Source organism: Gopherus evgoodei, chromosome 9 (genome assembly GCF_007399415.2).
Source record: "Gopherus evgoodei ecotype Sinaloan lineage chromosome 9, rGopEvg1_v1.p, whole genome shotgun sequence".
NCBI lineage: Eukaryota > Metazoa > Chordata > Testudines > Testudinidae > Gopherus > Gopherus evgoodei.
The window spans coordinates 87441024-87457606 of record NC_044330.1 but is presented as its reverse complement, the minus strand read 5'-3'; the positions used below and the strand labels follow the sequence as shown (position 1 = coordinate 87457606).

At 37.7% G+C, this 16583-nt stretch overlaps 1 protein-coding gene across 1 annotated transcript; it reads right to left on the bottom strand.

Annotated features, from left to right (window-relative positions):
• Positions 1 to 232: 232 nt before the first annotated feature.
• Positions 233 to 9583, bottom strand: LOC115657971 (homeobox protein CDX-4-like). The gene is made up of 3 exons (XM_030576376.1): positions 9128 to 9583; positions 3341 to 3486; positions 233 to 439 (listed from the first exon to the last, which is right to left on the bottom strand). Exons 1-3 carry the CDS (start codon positions 9552 to 9554, stop codon positions 233 to 235), a joined length of 780 nt encoding a protein of 259 aa, XP_030432236.1. The 5' UTR covers positions 9555 to 9583.
• Between the last annotated feature and the right edge of the window lie 7000 nt (positions 9584 to 16583).

Below are 16583 nucleotides of genomic sequence, written 5' to 3'. Positions count from 1 at the left end.
TCACTCTGTCAGTATCTGAAGCAAAATTATCTCCTACTCAAAGTTTTCTGAGTGATGAATTTTAGCAGCAAGGGTTCCCTGAGATAGCTGCAATGATTATAAAATTTTGAAAACAGTCCTAGTTCCTGTGCAGGACAGCTAGCAATCTGAAACAAGTTGAATGAGAATTGTCCTTTACAAAATTGACATTTCAAGGGGAGAAAAAAGATGAATCCTTTTCACTTTCTCGTGTTCATTCTGAGACTATGACCTGCTGTATCTCAATGGGCTGTAATCCATTTATTGCATGTGGTGGCGGGAATAGGGAGTTAGACATCTCAGCTGGGCTGACTGAACCTGAGTCACTCTGAACTGAGCCCCCACTGCCATCAAACTGAGAGATTTTCTTCTTGATCATTTTCCTCTCCTTGGCTCGGCGATTCTGAAACCAGATTTTCACCTGAAATGTTAAAGAGGTATGTTTAATTCTTGTAAGTAGTTAGAGCGGTGTACAATAACATTAGCAACAGAAAAGGAAAAAAATAGCTTTTTCACTCCTTAAAGCTATGTTTATTATGCAAACATATTATAACTGATAGAAACTTTATTACTTTCTAATGTCTGCCCATGTTATAGATATTTTTGTGTTTTGATTAGAACTACAGCAACATAGGAATTACCATATTGGAAAAGACCAGAGGTCCCTCTACTCCACCATCTTTTCTCTGACAGTGGCCAGTGCTAAACGTTTCTGAGGAAGGTGCAATTATGGAATATGCCCATAAGAAAGTTTCTTTCTATTCTGTTAATTAGAGGTTGATTTATGTCCTGAAGCTTGAGAGATTATTACCTTCCACACTTAAAAAAAAAAAAAACCTCCAAAACTATTTAACATAATAGTTGATGTTCATGTTTTTTTAATCTTGCTCTGCTCTTGACTTCAATGATATCTAGTGGCAGTGAGTTCCACAGTCTAATGATGCATATAATTTTTTTTTACTTTTATCAGTTTTAAATCTGCTGCCTTTTCAATGTAATTGTGTATCACCACAATCTTGTATTATGAGAAGGGATAAATAGGAATCTCCAGTCTACCTTCACCATATCATTTGTTATCTTGAATAATGCTCTTATGTCCCCACTGATTCATTTCAGAGCCTCCTATGTTTTTGCTACATTCCTTTAGATAGGTCAGGTGACCAGAGCTGAACACTGTATTGCATGTAAGCATGTAACATTGATATAATGAAATTATAATAATTTCAATATTTTCCATGACATTCCTTATGCATTCTACCATTCTCTTCCTTTATAGATATTGATGATGATGATGATAACACCAACTCATATAATGTTTTTCATTGGTAGAACTCAAAACGCTTTACAAAGGAGGTCACTCACATGATCACCATTATATACAGAAGTGGAGAAACTGAATCAAAGAGACAAGCAGCATTTAGATATGTATGTGATGTGTGTTTTAGAAATGCTGGCAGATAATTACAAATTTTGTCAGAAGTTTACTAGCAATAAAATTAAAGGCCACATTAATAAAAAGCACAGTTTGCCATTCACAGACAGGGCTCCTTTATACAGGAGAAAAGTAACTGAACATAATAGAGAACTAATTGCTGGTTCTAGGCAGTGGCACTGATTACTTCAGAAATCTCCTTAGTGTAATGTAGGTAGGCTGGTTTACACTGTGTATTCCTCAAAATCCAACGCCTGGTTTTAAAATTGAACATCTATGCATCATTACCCCTTTTTTTCTCTAGTGATCTCACTCTACTCCATGTTTTCTCTTAGCCTTAGCCTGCATGTGGAGGAAGAGGAGGACCATTCTAAAGAGCTGAATATGTTTACTCGGAAGAGAACTAAAAAGAAAAATCTCTAGATCTGCCCAGGCGGGGAAGAGGCACTCTCGTCACTAAAGTATTGAAGAGGTGATAGTTTTTTCAATATTACCAAATCCTGTCGTCTCCTACTGACGTCAGCAGAACCGGTAAAGTTCTGTTATGCAAGGAGGGGTGGGATTCTGGGACCCGATACGCTAGTTTATATCTCCCACACACCACAGAACCTGTGCTCCACAGGTGCTGTATCCAATCTAGTGATTTCTGGGGGGAATTCACCACCCTGAATCCCTATAGATTTCCCCTGAACAGTGTCTGCATACTTTGGCCCCATTGCAGGGAAACATCCATATTCAGGACAGCATTTAATCATATGCTTAATGTTAGAGATAGATTTAGGTGTGTGCTTGAGTCAGGGGCGGCTCTTATGTTTTTTACCGCCCCAAGCATGGCAGTCAGGCGGCCTTCAGCAGCGTTTCTGCAGGAGATCCATCAGTCACACGGATTTGGCAGCGGTTCTGCGGGTGATCTGCTGGTCCCATGCCTTTGGCGTACCCGCCACCGAATTGCAGCCGAAACCATGGGTCTGACAGACCACCCGCAGAAACATCACCAAAGGCTCCCTGACTACCGCCCTTATGCCACTCCCCACCCCCCAGCTTGCCACCCCAGGCACTTGCTGCGCTGGTGCTTGGAGCCACCCCTGGCTTGAGTGCTTTTCTGAATCAGGGCCCTGAGCGGTGCATAGGGATAAGAATTTGTCCCTAAAACTTCTGGTTTAAAGTAACCTGTGTGCTACCTGTGGAACGTAAAGCAGTGGTGAAAAAACTGCTGACTATCCAGGGGTATAAAAGACCCTCAGTCCAGGCACTGTATTCACATAGATCAAAGGCAAATATGGCCCATAAAAATAATATTAATAAATCAAAAACAAAAAATATATAGACATTATGATTTATTGCTATTTGCATTCTCCATTTTCATTCTGGCTGCTGATAGCTGAACTGAGCGTGATGCTGTAGATCTCTTCTGGGTCACCATTTTGTTGCGACTGCAAGAATGAAGCAAAATGGAGAATGCCATAGTTATTACGGAGAGAACTAAAACAATACTATGTTATATTAAGCTAGGTCTTTTTAAAATTCCAGCTGTGTATGTGTAGTTAGCTGGTGTGTACGAAAGAAAGAGTGCTTTTCCATGTCTGTAGTTTGAGGTTAATTTCTTATGTTCAGTTATTCAAACTGTGCCCACATAGTAACCAGAGAAAATACATATGACTGCAGGTTTTTATGTTAAATTGGCTGTTATTTATTTGTATTTAGCGTATTCTATAGCTCCTATAGCCATGGCAACTACATTGCCACAACCAATCAACTGTGTCTTGGTTCTATGATACTTATAGAACATCAGCACTGAATTAATTGGCTTATCATCTCTGATACTACTGTTAATAGGATCTAGCCTGTAAATATGAAATATATAGAAAATCTTGTATTTGCTCTGTTTACCTGTCTCTCAGATAGTCCCAGGTTTGCTGCAAGTTCAGACTTCCTCCTTATTGTAATGTATCTGTTGCAATGAAACTCCTTCTCTAATTCTAGTCTCTGGTGATCTGTGTAAACAACTCGGTACTTTTCTTTTGTTCTTGTTTTACCTGTTTAAGAAAAACATGTATTTTAATACTTTGACTATGGCATCTTCCATCTGAGGATCTCAAAGAATTTTATAGACATTAATGAATCCAGCCTCACATTACCCATATGGGATTATTTTCTCTGTTACAGATTTAGAAACTGAGGTGCAGAGAGGTTAAGTGACTTACCCAGAGTCACACAGTGTGACTATAGCATAGCTGTAAAGCAGAATCCAGATCTCCTTATATCTATGCTTTTACTAATACTTTCTCTTCCATTATTGCTCTAGGGATTCATTTCTTAATAATTTTCCCTAATTACTTTTTGTTACGAATACATGTAAAAGACTCTGCAATCAAAATTGTTTTTCAAAGTAAATATCCTGTGCCACCTTTCTTCTGAGAGGATCCTAATGCACTTTATACAAATTATATGATGTAAGTGTATACATTGTTGATGTTTGCTATCTTCTGCCCCAGAGGTTGCTCTGTTTCACTGCCAGGTGCGTTGAGCCTGTGGTCTTTGTGTGTGCATATGCATACATATACATCACAGGAGTAACTTCCCCAGCACTAAAATTCAGCCACCATTTGTTTTTTTTAGAAACATGCTCTAATTCCATGTCTGGTTGAGATGTACAACCAAGGTATCATAAGAAATAAAGATACTGGTTTCACATCTCTTCCAAACATAGAATTAAAGAAATGTTCTACTAAAACACAGATAGTAAAAATGTTTATCAATGACCTTGTTCAGTTCTAGGACACACATACCAATTCAATAACATTTAATTAGAATTACCTGCAAAATAAAGGCCCAGGTTTGCAGCGTACGGAATGCCTCTTCAGCTTAATATTATGGGGTACAGAGTGCCTTCAATTGCTTTTGGAAATTGAAGGCATATCATAATGTGCTGGACCAGGCCCTAACATTAGTGTACAAAAACGATCTCAATGTCACTCCATTCCAAAACAAAATCAGACAAAAGATGCTCATAAATATGCTGAATTAGTAATATTACCATGACTATTACTTGGTGTTTGGAAGATAAGCTTTCATATTTGAACAGTTTCTGTTAGAAAGATTAGTTAATATAGAGAGGTCATTCTGTACTGTATTTGTTCTCTTTAGCACTTTCCAAAGTTGATTGGGAAGGGTGGTGTGTTTGGTGTGTGGTGTTTTGTTGGTTTTTTTTTGTAAAATCCTTCTGATCTTCCCAAGTTGTTTTTGATGTGAGTTTTTTTGGGGACAAACTGTAGGACAAAGACTCCTTTAAAGTGGTTCCCTAAACTCCATTGAGGTGTTAAGATGAAGCACACGCCACACAAAAGAGCTACAAGAAGATCTTATCAAGAACCTCTTTCACATTCAGAAACACAGCCAATTGGTTAGGAATTTACAAGCCCTAAACAAATGTCAGACTCTCTTTCATCTCAGGAAAAAAAGAAAGGGACAGAACTAGATGAAGGAATATTTCCTTTGCTCATGACTTTTTAATTTGTAGACTACAGCACAGCTGATTTGTACCTGGTGGTTTATCTGAAGTCTGAAGCTACACAATTTAGGGCAATTTCCTAAACCAATATTACTTTAAATAGGAAATGTTTCTATCACTAAAAGTCACATTTTTTGGTGATGTTATTTGTTGAATATTTCAATCCATATTTTGCTTTTCTGAGGATGGCTAACGTCCTGGCTTTGAAATATTTGCCTTAAGTGATGAGTGTTCTGTTAACAGTGGTCTAAATATTATGTTCCAATTACATTTTAAGCCATTAATCTAACTTGTGAAAACAAGAGTTTCAACAGGGTTATTCTAGCTTTTCCATAATCAGTAAATATAACCAAGATTCGAGGGGGTATCATAGAGGGAACAGTTTATCCCATTCCGCTTGGTCATAAAATTCACAGAGCATTTCTTCTGAAGACAATAAAGCTAGGAGAAGGCCTCTTTATTTGCTGTGAAAATCATCACCCTTTCCGGCAATATAACTCCTGAAGAAAAGAGGGAGAAGGAAGAGACAAGGCTGCATATCAAAGCAGAGAGAAGTGTTAAAAGGGTCTGTTGCCTCAATATGACAGATAGGCCTCAAAACCCAAGACAATGTAGCCCAGGGAAAAAATAGATGTCACAACTAGATTACAAAGTGAAATAAATTAACATTCGAACTGGGACCTGGCCCTTTTCCTCATGGCTTCTTTCCTATTTCATTTTCCAACAGATTTTTATTATGATGACATCTAAACTAATTGTATATCGTGGTCTAGCTAAACACACACATCTATATAAAATGTGTGTAATATATCGCAACAGAAAACATGTCCAAGGCCTGTTTCTGCAAGCCATGCATGAATAATTTTTACTCTTAATAGTCCCACTGAACTCCACGCTGATATCTTTGTGAGTGTAGTTTGCCAGATTGCTCCCCTTACAATTTCCACATGCACTTCTTAGGCAGTTTGAAATACATTCTCTAGACCTCTATACAAAGGTGTTTTCCTTCCACCCCTCGCAGAATATGATAGAAGAGAAGGAAATACTGAGTTTCATTTTATAGCATTACTTGAATTGTTTTAAAAATGAATTGGATTTAAGGTCTGATCCTACACCATTAAAATCAATGGGGATTTTGTTTTTTACTCTCATGAGAACAGGATCAAATCTTGGGGAAATAGGGATGTGTTCCTTTCTACTCGTGGCACCCTGTCTTGAAAGGCATCCAGCTTGATTCGATTTGCATTTTTTAAAAATTCTTGTTGCATAATGTGTTTCTTATTTTTAAAAACCCAGCATAATTGCACGGGAGCTTTTGAAGAATGGAATTTAGCATTTTCTTTGAAAATACAGTTTTAGAGGACTATATAATATGTATTTGTTTATACAAAAAATTATAAATAATTAAATTTCAAAGAGTCCATTATATTGGAAAGTATCAAATCATAATATTCTTTTTTTATTACAGCATTTGAGAATTGGTTTGGTGAGTTATCTCTTTTAATGGTTTTGCTTTGGATGCAACTGAATTTAAAATCTATCCAGCAAAATGTAGTATTTTTGATGTACTGTACAAAATATATTGTCAAAATTTAATGCATTAAGTATGAGAAAAGACTTCGACATTATTTTTGTAATCTCTGTTGCTATCTTCAGCACTGCATTTAGGAAAGTTCCCGCATTTAATTTAATACATTTTGGCCCAAATCATGCAAAAACTTACATATGCTTAAATAAAGTTGAGCTATATCAGACTATTCACAATGAGTAAAATTAAGTACATATGAAATCTTTGTAGGATCAGGGCCATATGTTTCATATATAGTTTCCTAACAATGAAGTAGTCTTGGAAGAATAGTGATAGGAATCTTATTCCTAGAGTCATGTAAAATTAGACTGGACAGAGCTCTAGTTAGTACATATGAGGGAGCAGTTCTATGCTGGTAGAGGTGGATACGATGACCCAACAGTTTTTTTCCATTTTAGATTTCTTTAATTCTGTTGGAGAGAGAATGTTTTTAAGTTATTCTTATTGCAATATCTTCATTGAACAGTTAGCATATATTATCCTCATTTAATTTTATCTTTTTGGTGTTTCTTTTTTTTTTTTTAAAGTAGAGACATTTTAGCAAATTGTTAAAACTGCATTTATATTTGGACTATTACTAGTGACGTGTGGCACTAATAACATTAACTACCTTTTACACTCAATATTTTCTTTCTTTTTTTCTTTCTTTTTTTTAAAATCAAGCTCTCTGGAATCTTGCTTTGACTGTGTTATGTACATCTCACATGATATATTTTATTTTCCCAAATGGAATTTATTTTTCACAAGATTAAGACATTTTGGACCTGATCCTGTGGGGTTCTGAGTGAACTCAAACTATTGAAGTCAAATGGGAGAGCTGAAGGTGCTCAACACCTCAAAAGATTGGGCCCTGGGAAACTAAAGCCCTGATCAGGCAAAGACGTACCAGCTTAACTGTCCCTTAAATTGAATCTATTCACAGGCCTCAATTCAACAATCCATTTCTGTTCACAAAGCATGTGTTAGGTACTTTGCTGAATAAAGATGGCCTTATGCATCTGCTTAAATGCTTGGCTGAATCAGGGCTTCAGTGCACTAATTTAAGCCTGTGTATAAGTCTTTACAAGGTCTGGGCCTATTAATGGCTTCCGATATTGGTAAACTTCTAAGTACTGTGTGAAACTAGGCTTCCTGATTTTTTGTATCTATTTTATTCCTTAAACATACTAGTCCAATTAGAGTTCAGTGGAATTATATCAAGGATGAATTTTGTCCCATTGCCCTTTAATTCAGTCACAACAGCCCTTTTGAGTCTCATCCAACTCTTATATCAGTTTTACATGAATGAACTCTTGATTTGCACAAGAGAATGTGAGGGGAAAACCAGGCCCTATTAATATGCCTGGTTTTGAGGAACCATGTACGTATGGACATGTACAGGCTCCAAATGGACACTGTGATATCTGAAGACTGGCTTAGTTTTATTTTTTAATAAAATGAAATATAAACATGGACATTTTGGATGAAAAACAATTGCAAAACTAAGCTCATTCTTGAGTGATTAGTATCCATCTGTAACTGAATTTATCTATCCTGTAAGATTGTTCCAGTTGTAACGGCCCTTCTTTCCTTAGGCCATTTTCTTTAATGATTTGTAACACACACTTACTATTTTTAACCTTAACAATAGATTTAGCAACTGACAGGCCTTGCTACACATAATCTACATCCAGCTGATCTACACAGAAAGGTTCTTCTGGCATGCAGTTTGTCACAAAATCAAGCACATCAAGCTCTGACAGTTTGAACAAGGGAAGTTTTTAAATGTCTAACTATAACACGTAACAAAATCTTGCTGAACAAGGAGATACCTTTAAAGACAACTAAAAAGAAAACTAAACCGAAATGAGAAGCTCTCTCTTTCATTGGGACCTGTCATGTCTCCAATAAAATTTATACAGTCAATAAAATCATAATTGAGGCTGATCGCTTGCCAGGGAATGTATCTACTCAATTGATAAATACAGTAAGTGAAATAAAAAATATATTAACACCAAGAGAAAATGTTTTAATCATCATAGTTTGAGAGGCCTGAACTGAATTCTCTTTTAAAGAATTGTTGAAAGAATAAAGCCAAACTGAAGATGTCGAAACATATATTGCTCAATAGCTAGCAAGATAGTAACATAGTATTTTTGCAAATATAACTATTAAAAGTAAGTACATTTAACACTTTCTCATAAAACTTATTAAATAGTTTTTCTTTTAGATAAATAATTGTTGTTATGAATAATGTTTCCTGCATGTAACATTAATACTATATTGTGTCTACAATACCTTTCATCTGAAAGGATCTTAAAGTGCATTACAGACTGTATGTGCAAAGATCACGTTATAGTTTGTGAAATGCAGCCATATCTCAGGTAGAACACAGCAGCCATTCCACACAAGCAACATTATCAAACATTTATAAGAGAAAAGTGAAACTAGTACGAATTTAGTTCAAACTGTAGTTATAAAGTGTTATATTAAATATAATGAGCAATCCAGCTATGTATGAGATCCAATTAAGACTCTTTATAAATGAGACCAGTGAAAGATAATAGAAAATGTTTTAGAGGGTTGAAAGATCGCTTACCTGAGCTGGTAGATTGCGTTTTTCTCATCCATTCATAAGAGCTGTGCCTTTGACTGTTGGGAGAGATTTGCTCTGTGTTAATTGTATCTACAGGAGGTAAAACTCCAGATCCAGCAGGGTGCAGGGAATTGTAATCAGCAGAGCTGTAGGAGATCTGTCCAGGAGACGAGCCATTGATTTGTGCAGCAGTAACTATGCTGGAGGGTCCTGGGCCATAAGTATTCCAGTCTTCCCTTTGCGTGCCATAGTGAGATCCCCAAGCTCCCAAAGACTGTCCATGGTTGTCCATACTTGGCACATGATGATATCCCATGTAATCTGAATAGGATGGAGTCGAGACAAAATTTTGCACTGGTATGTTGTTGTTGCACCTTACGGATCCCGGATACATGCTGGTTTCTTTATCCAAAAGATAACTCACATACATGATGGTTGCAACTAGTGAAAGAACCTTGTTAAGACATCCTGTTTTCTTTCATTCTTTTTTTTTTAATTGTATTCCTGATCTTAACAAATGATATTATACCTGGAATCTTCTACCTCATCCTGTATTATCAACAACTGTTTTTACCAGGTGCTGTTGGTAATGGTTTACCAAGATCTAGTCTGACGTCAGGGTAACTGCCTGCCTCATAATTACATTTGCATTCAAATGAAGGGCTGACCATCCAGGCAACCCCACCTTGCTGCTAGTTCTAGTGCTTCCTTTTTCACAGATCTTTTATGTATCCTATCCCCATTCCCACTCTCCTAATACAATTCCACCACAGCACAATGGTGTTGAAATTGCTTGTGCTTCTAGAATTTTTTTTTTTTAAATCTGTATAGGTAACTATACTTGCAATTTAGATGTTGCCAAAAGGATTTTGCCTCAGCTCTTTTAAAATGAGGACTTTTGTCTAAAGCGCTTATTTATATAGTTTTAAGGGGGATAACATATACTGGTAAATACGTTTATTAAACCTTTATATTTTGAACTTCACAAATTACTTGTTTATCTTTCAACTCTTTTTAAAGGGAAACTGCCCACTTGACTATTTTGTAACTGTCCAGTTTCAAAGATGTCCAGTTTCTATAGACCAACCTTTTAAGTAGTATGTGTTGAATTTTTAAAAGATAATTCTTTAAAAATCTGTTCTAATAGTGTTTTTTTCTTTCCTGGTGATATTTATTAGTCTTTTCAGCATGGGAGATGTTAATGCCCTAACTTTGCAATGAACATGACTAGACTTTTGCCCCCATATGGAGCTCCACTGACTTCATTGGGGTTTAAAGGGATTTACCCGTGTAGAGTCCACTGCTAGATCAGGAGCTAACTGACTAACTTTTCAGGGTAAGCAGTGCAACTGATCAGACACAGATGGTATCAAAAACAACCAAATGAAATAAGTGGAGTAAAAAAAAAATTTCTCCAAATTTCTTTCAATTCTAGTCTTCTTGGGTGTTACTTACAGGAAATGTATAATTCTGAGAGAAATGTGATTTTTGAAGTTAAAATTTTCTTTTCAGATGAACTTGGTGGGACACATCTTAATTGTCAGCCCTCTGGATTTGACTTCATAGCTGTATGTAGAGCACCTTGTGTACCCTGGATGCTATAAAAGTAAATAGTAGTAGTAATAACAAGAAAGGGAATTTTACAAATGTTTTGATAAGGCATTGTTGAGTGTTTGTTAAACAAAGGGGATAAACCATGTCTTACTAGTTGAAAATAATCACGGTATGTTTGTATATGTTAGATTTCTGTGCAGTGGCTTCCATTTCACATGTTTAGCTCAGATGCATGCCTAAACAATGAGCTATTTGTCGAGATATATGCTTGCAAAAGAGGTGCAAATTATAATGAGATCTTTTCCTTTTCAGAGGTGTGGCTTTTCATTCAGAGCCCTTTGCACTTTGACACCATTCAGACTCACACATCCCTTCTAATTCCAGCAACCTACCTGTGTACCTAATAGAGAGTTGGGTAGGGGGAAGGAGGAAATAAAGAGTTATTTTCCCAACAAATGAAGGAAAAGGAGAATAAAATATTTAAAGGCTTTAGTGGAAAATGTGTCCACTTCTTTATCAGTGATTTCGTAATATTACATTTTTCTTTGCTTCTCAGGCCAGCGGAAAATACTGTGGAAAGCTGTGTCATGGGAGGGATGGAAGAAGATAGGGCCTTGTGTCACTAGAGCATCCCCTCTTCCTACTAAAGAATGGCGATGATGGGGTCATATGGGAATCCTGTTCTCTTTAGCTGTAAGAAAGAAATATTACAATATAATCTTTCACTTTCAAGTACTGTGTGCTGATAATGGCTGGTGTTCAATGGGGCACAAAAGGGATTTTCATGGATGTTTGTGAACATCATTCAGATGAAACATTAAATGTTGATCAGACTGGAAATCGATCATCCACATTTTTGCTCTATGTGTGAGCATTGTGCAAGTTGTTACATTGCTATACACTGCTACGTGTGCCATGCTGTGCAATCAACTTAGACAAATCCAAGTAGTTGTAATTAGGTGTGGATAAAATTTCAGCTCTGTCAACTCAATTAGCAGCATGTCCATAGACTTCCGGTCAAAATGGACTGTTTACAAAATTCAAGTCAAACACATTATGTGAAGCCTGTTCCTCCTAAAGAAGGAATTTTCATACTCATATATAAATCAATGGCATTTATTTTTGTAGCATGAATTGTACCTACATATGATTTTTCATTCCTGGCCTTTTTCTTCTAAGTGGCTCTATTCTCCCTTTCCCACAATTTCACTATTAGCTAATCTTATATTTTTGTATCACAGAGCTTTATCCTCCTTTCTCTGTTCTTCTTTTATCTCTTGTTTTTGCTCCTCCTTTCCCTTTCTTGTTTTTGCCTGTTCTATTATCTGAATTTTCTTCAGATCTTTCAGTCCTCTCCAGAACATCTTCTTAATTAGATCAGGATATGCCCATGGCAGATTGCTGTACTGATTTGATATCAGGTTACAATAGCAGCTCTAGATAAGGCATTTTGCTTAAACAGATTTACATAAAGGATTAGATTTCTGGGTGGTACTGCAAATTTTTAGCATCTATACCAACATAAGATAACTAAATTGCCAACATACTATTGTTCCACACACTGGTTCTTGTGTCTCCAACATTTCACGGCTAAGTGATGAACATGCAGTAAAAATGAAACTAAAGGCTCAGCCAACAGGCTAGTAGCTTGAAGCCATCAAAGTTTTAGTTTGCCTTTACTAGAAGGTTAACTTGCTGTTAATCTTGATTGGATTGGTAGGAAATTAACAAGAACCGACACAAACCTTCCATGAGTCATGTCCTGGTCATGGGACAGTGAGGCAGCTACCTCACTCAGTGGCATAGGGCAGACTGCTGGTTAGCTTGCCGTCTTTGTTAACTCAGCATGTCCCTCGTGAGAACTATGGCTTACCAGCTCAGACCCAGCAAAGCACTTAAGCATGTGCTTAACTTTAACATGGAGGCAGAACTATTTGCTCACTAAGCATTGGACCTTTCAGGAAAAGAATGCATGCATCAGGTGATGAAACGTTGCATCGGGAATTTTAGCATGTAAAATCTTTATCATCAAAGAGAAAGATGATGGAAATCAGCATGTCAGCTGTGTATGCAGACTTCCTGAAGGTGGCCATTTTGAATTCTATACACTTCGTTTTTTAACAACATTTCAAAAGAATGTTTGAAACTATCAATTACTTGTGAGAGGAGAGAGAGGGAGTCTAAAGGCCATGGTAACCCTCCTTGGCTTTTCCCCTGCGCACTTCTTTATAATAATGAATAAAGTTTTTCCCCTGCGCACTTCTTTATAATAATGAATAAAGTTTAGTGCTGTCTTTTCCATTTCATAAATCAATGGCACGGACATAATTCATGTAGCCCAGAATGGAGTTATATAAAGGGCAGGAGGCAGTGGTTCAGGACTGAAGGAGAGTAACACCATTCTAGAGTGTGTGGATGCTTTAAAGTACATCCAGGCAGCATGGGGTCCGCCATGAAACTGAGTGAGTGTAGGTCACTTTGGCAAGGGAGATTGTTTAACCCTGGAATGGAATATGCATAATATATCCGAAAGTTACCTCTCCATTTTTTGTGACATCCAGTAGGAAAGGAGTCTTCTTCACTGCAGAGTGCACAGGGAACTAATTGCACTCTTTAAATACTGAAGGAAAGGAGCTGGAATGCTTTTTTGTCATGATGCTTTGATAACTACTTCTGCTATCCCTGTTCTGCATTCATGTCATTGATGTTGGTGTCAGTGCACATGCTGTCAAGCAATCAGGCACATATGACCCTGTATCCAGATAGTGACAGCTATTTTCAGTACCTAGAAAATGGGACTACTGGTGATGGTCACTATTTGGCCAGTCAGGACAAATGGGGCTTCAGCATTTCATTGTGAATTACAGATGTAGAGACTTTGGTTTGGAACAAGCCTGTACTGCATAAATATATTTGAAAATTGAATAAGGGATCTAACTGGGACTAAGACTTGTGCCTCTATGCCAAGAGTAAATATATTTGCCCAAGGAAAAAACTGCTGGAATAGAAGGTGGCACATGCCTGAAATTCAACCATGTTTGTGCCTTATGCATTGGATAATGTCCAGTTTATTGCAGAGATTGCACAGCTTAGTTTTTGAAAATCATTGAAGTTTGATGGTTTTGAATTTGCATGTCTTACTCATTTGTACCAGATCTTCCCTGTCTGATATCATTTATGCTTCCTGTTGAGCAGTGAGATTTCAAGGTTGTAGTGAAATCATCTGAAATTGAATTTATACAGTCCAATCACAATAAAGATGAAGAGCTTCAATATCTTTGTGAAACAATCTGGTGTGTGATGATGATGATAATACCTACGTTGTGCTTTTCTTCAAGACACTTTGCTAGCAACTAGATCTTCACAACAATCTTGTGGTGTTATCCACATTTTTACAGATGTGAGGAAAATGAGACAGTTAAGTCATCTGCTCAAAACCACAATGGAAGTTGATGTCAGAGCTAAGATTAGTACCAGCAGTTCCTGGTTTCTGGTTCTGTACTCAGTCGACTGGATCAAACCACTTCTCTTGCTGATTGGCACCAAGTTTATCTGTCTCTTTTTATTTCTAATTGTTCCGATCACATATTATGTAGGCAAATATACTTGATAGATTTCTTCATGAGAAATATTAATCCTTGTGCATTTGTGGGCAATCCATGTTATAATGAACAAAAGCACACTTCAGATATTTAGTTGAATTGATTACCTGTATGTTTTACAAAATGTTTATCGCTGGCATAACTAGAAGGTTAATGATCCCTAAAGTATTATCCCGGTTTATAGATACTGCATTTGGGGCAATAAATGTTAACCTTTGAACATTTGCTTCTGCAAATAAAATTCAGCCTCATTTTGTGTACTTAACAACCTCTGATTGGAAACACATAGCAACCTATAGCAAGCAAGCTTTCAGCAAACTGGAACAGAAATGAGGTAGGTCTTCAAAGTGATCACTTATCTTCCTCAATAACTCTTCTGCATGTAAACAAGATAAAACAGGCTGTTTTGCCAGATCCCTCATTCTTTGAATGGCATGTTTGTCTAGTTATAAAGAACAAGTGATTGTGCTTGGGTATATTTTTCCTTTCATACAGGAGCCTTTGAGTTAGAGGCTTGAGTTTCTCTTCCTTTAATCCTGCAATGGAATTTTAAAGCACTTCACAGAGATATGAAGAAAGAGTAGGTAACTATGAACTTGATCCTGCACGGAGTGGGGCACCTTTTTGCATGATGCTGAACACCTTCATGTTCTGTTAGTATCGATAATAGTTGAGGGCAGTTAAGACCTTGCCTAAGTATCTGAGCATCTCATACGATTGGTCCCGAAGTTACTGTATGGAGGCACAGTAGGCAGATTCTTTTCCTTTACACCATGTTAGAATTTTCAGATTTAGAATTTCAAAATGTTTTACTGTTTTGATCTCTATAGTTTACTTGTGCGTGTGTCCCCCTTTTCTTTAGAAGTGTCCTCTTTTCTCTGCCTGTTGGAAATCAAGTGAGCTCAAGCTTAAAATATAAAGAAGAAATATCAGATACAGGGGCGTCTGTACACAGTGTGTGTACAATTTTCCTTTAATTCAAAGTAGGATGGCTGTTGTTTGCATTTCTAATGGGCATATCTGGAAGATAATATGTCTTGATATGGTTGACATGGTTAGCAATGCAAATGATAAATCACTTTGGTAGCAAAATGCTGTAATCAAGAGCCTGTATCCAAAGCACGTTGAAATCAGTAGGATTCTTTCCACTGACCTCAGTGGACTTTGGACCCTGTCTCAGTATGCCAGTATAGACTGATTAGAGTAACTTCTTACATATTTCAATGGTAAGTGATAAATGCACCATTTTCAGGTACCAAATATTGGATATGAAATGCAAATCCAGATAATAAAATACATTACACATAATTTTGCTAGCATTATATGTGTCTTCATTCTGTGGCTCATTTGTGCCCAATTCTGACCATTATGGAACTTTTTCTCCATAATTCTTATAGACTTTAAGGTCAGAAAGGACCATAATGATCATCTAGTCTGACCTTCTGCACTTTGCAGGCCACAAACCTCACCCACCAACTTTGTAATAGATCCCTAAGACTTCAGGTTACAGAGAATCCACCATTTATACTAGTTCAGTGGTTATCAAATTTTAGCAACCCTGAGGACCCCCATTTTGATTTAAAATTTTTCGCAGACCCCCAAAACCCCCGCTTAGCCCCATGCCCTGCCCCCACTCCAGTCCTTTCCACAAGGCCCCACCCCTCTCCACCTTTTCCCGCTCCACCCTGGTCCCTCCTCTTCTCCGCCTCTTTTCACCCTCTCCCCTGAGCACGCCCCATCCCTGCTCCTCCTCCTCCCTTCAGTGCCTCCTGCATGCTGTGCAGGAGGCACTGGGAGGGAGGGGGAGGAGTTGATCGGGGGGCCCATGTACCCCCTGGAGTATCCTGGGTCTGTGGATCCCAGTTTGAGAAACTTTGTACTAGTTTAAATCTGTGGGTAACCAATGCCCCCTGCTGTAGAGCAAGGCAGGGTCTGTGCCAATCTGACCCAGTGGACAATTCCTTCCTGACCCCAAATTTGGCAGTCAGTTAGACCCTGAGCGTGTGGGCAAGGCCCGCTAGCCAGACTCCTGGGAAAGAATTCTCTGTAGTAACTCAGAGCCCTCCCCGTCGTGGCAGTCGGCACTTCCAAACCATCTCTAGGTGTTGATACAGTGACTTTGTCACACCAATTGCCATGGTGAATGACTTCCTCTTTGTGTGCTGTACTGCTCAGAACAGCAGCGGCAGTGCAGACTAGCCAATCTGCCTGAACCTTGATATGGAAGGGCCACCTCTAAGGCTGAATTTAGTCTCAGTACCTTATGTGGCTACTGCCAACCAGGAAGGCAATTTTTGAGGGCA

Bases quoted from the DNA above. Each gene is read 5' to 3' on its own strand.
- LOC115657971 (XM_030576376.1), bottom strand. From the start codon at position 9,554: ATGTATGTGAGTTATCTTTTGGATAAAGAAACCAGCATGTATCCGGGA. The intron at 3,487-9,127 runs GTAAGCGATCTT...TTTCTTAAACAG, and splicing joins AACGCAATCTACCAGCTCAG to GTAAAACAAGAACAAAAGAA. The intron at 440-3,340 runs GTAAACAGAGCA...TTAACATTTCAG, and splicing joins TGGGACTATCTGAGAGACAG to GTGAAAATCTGGTTTCAGAA.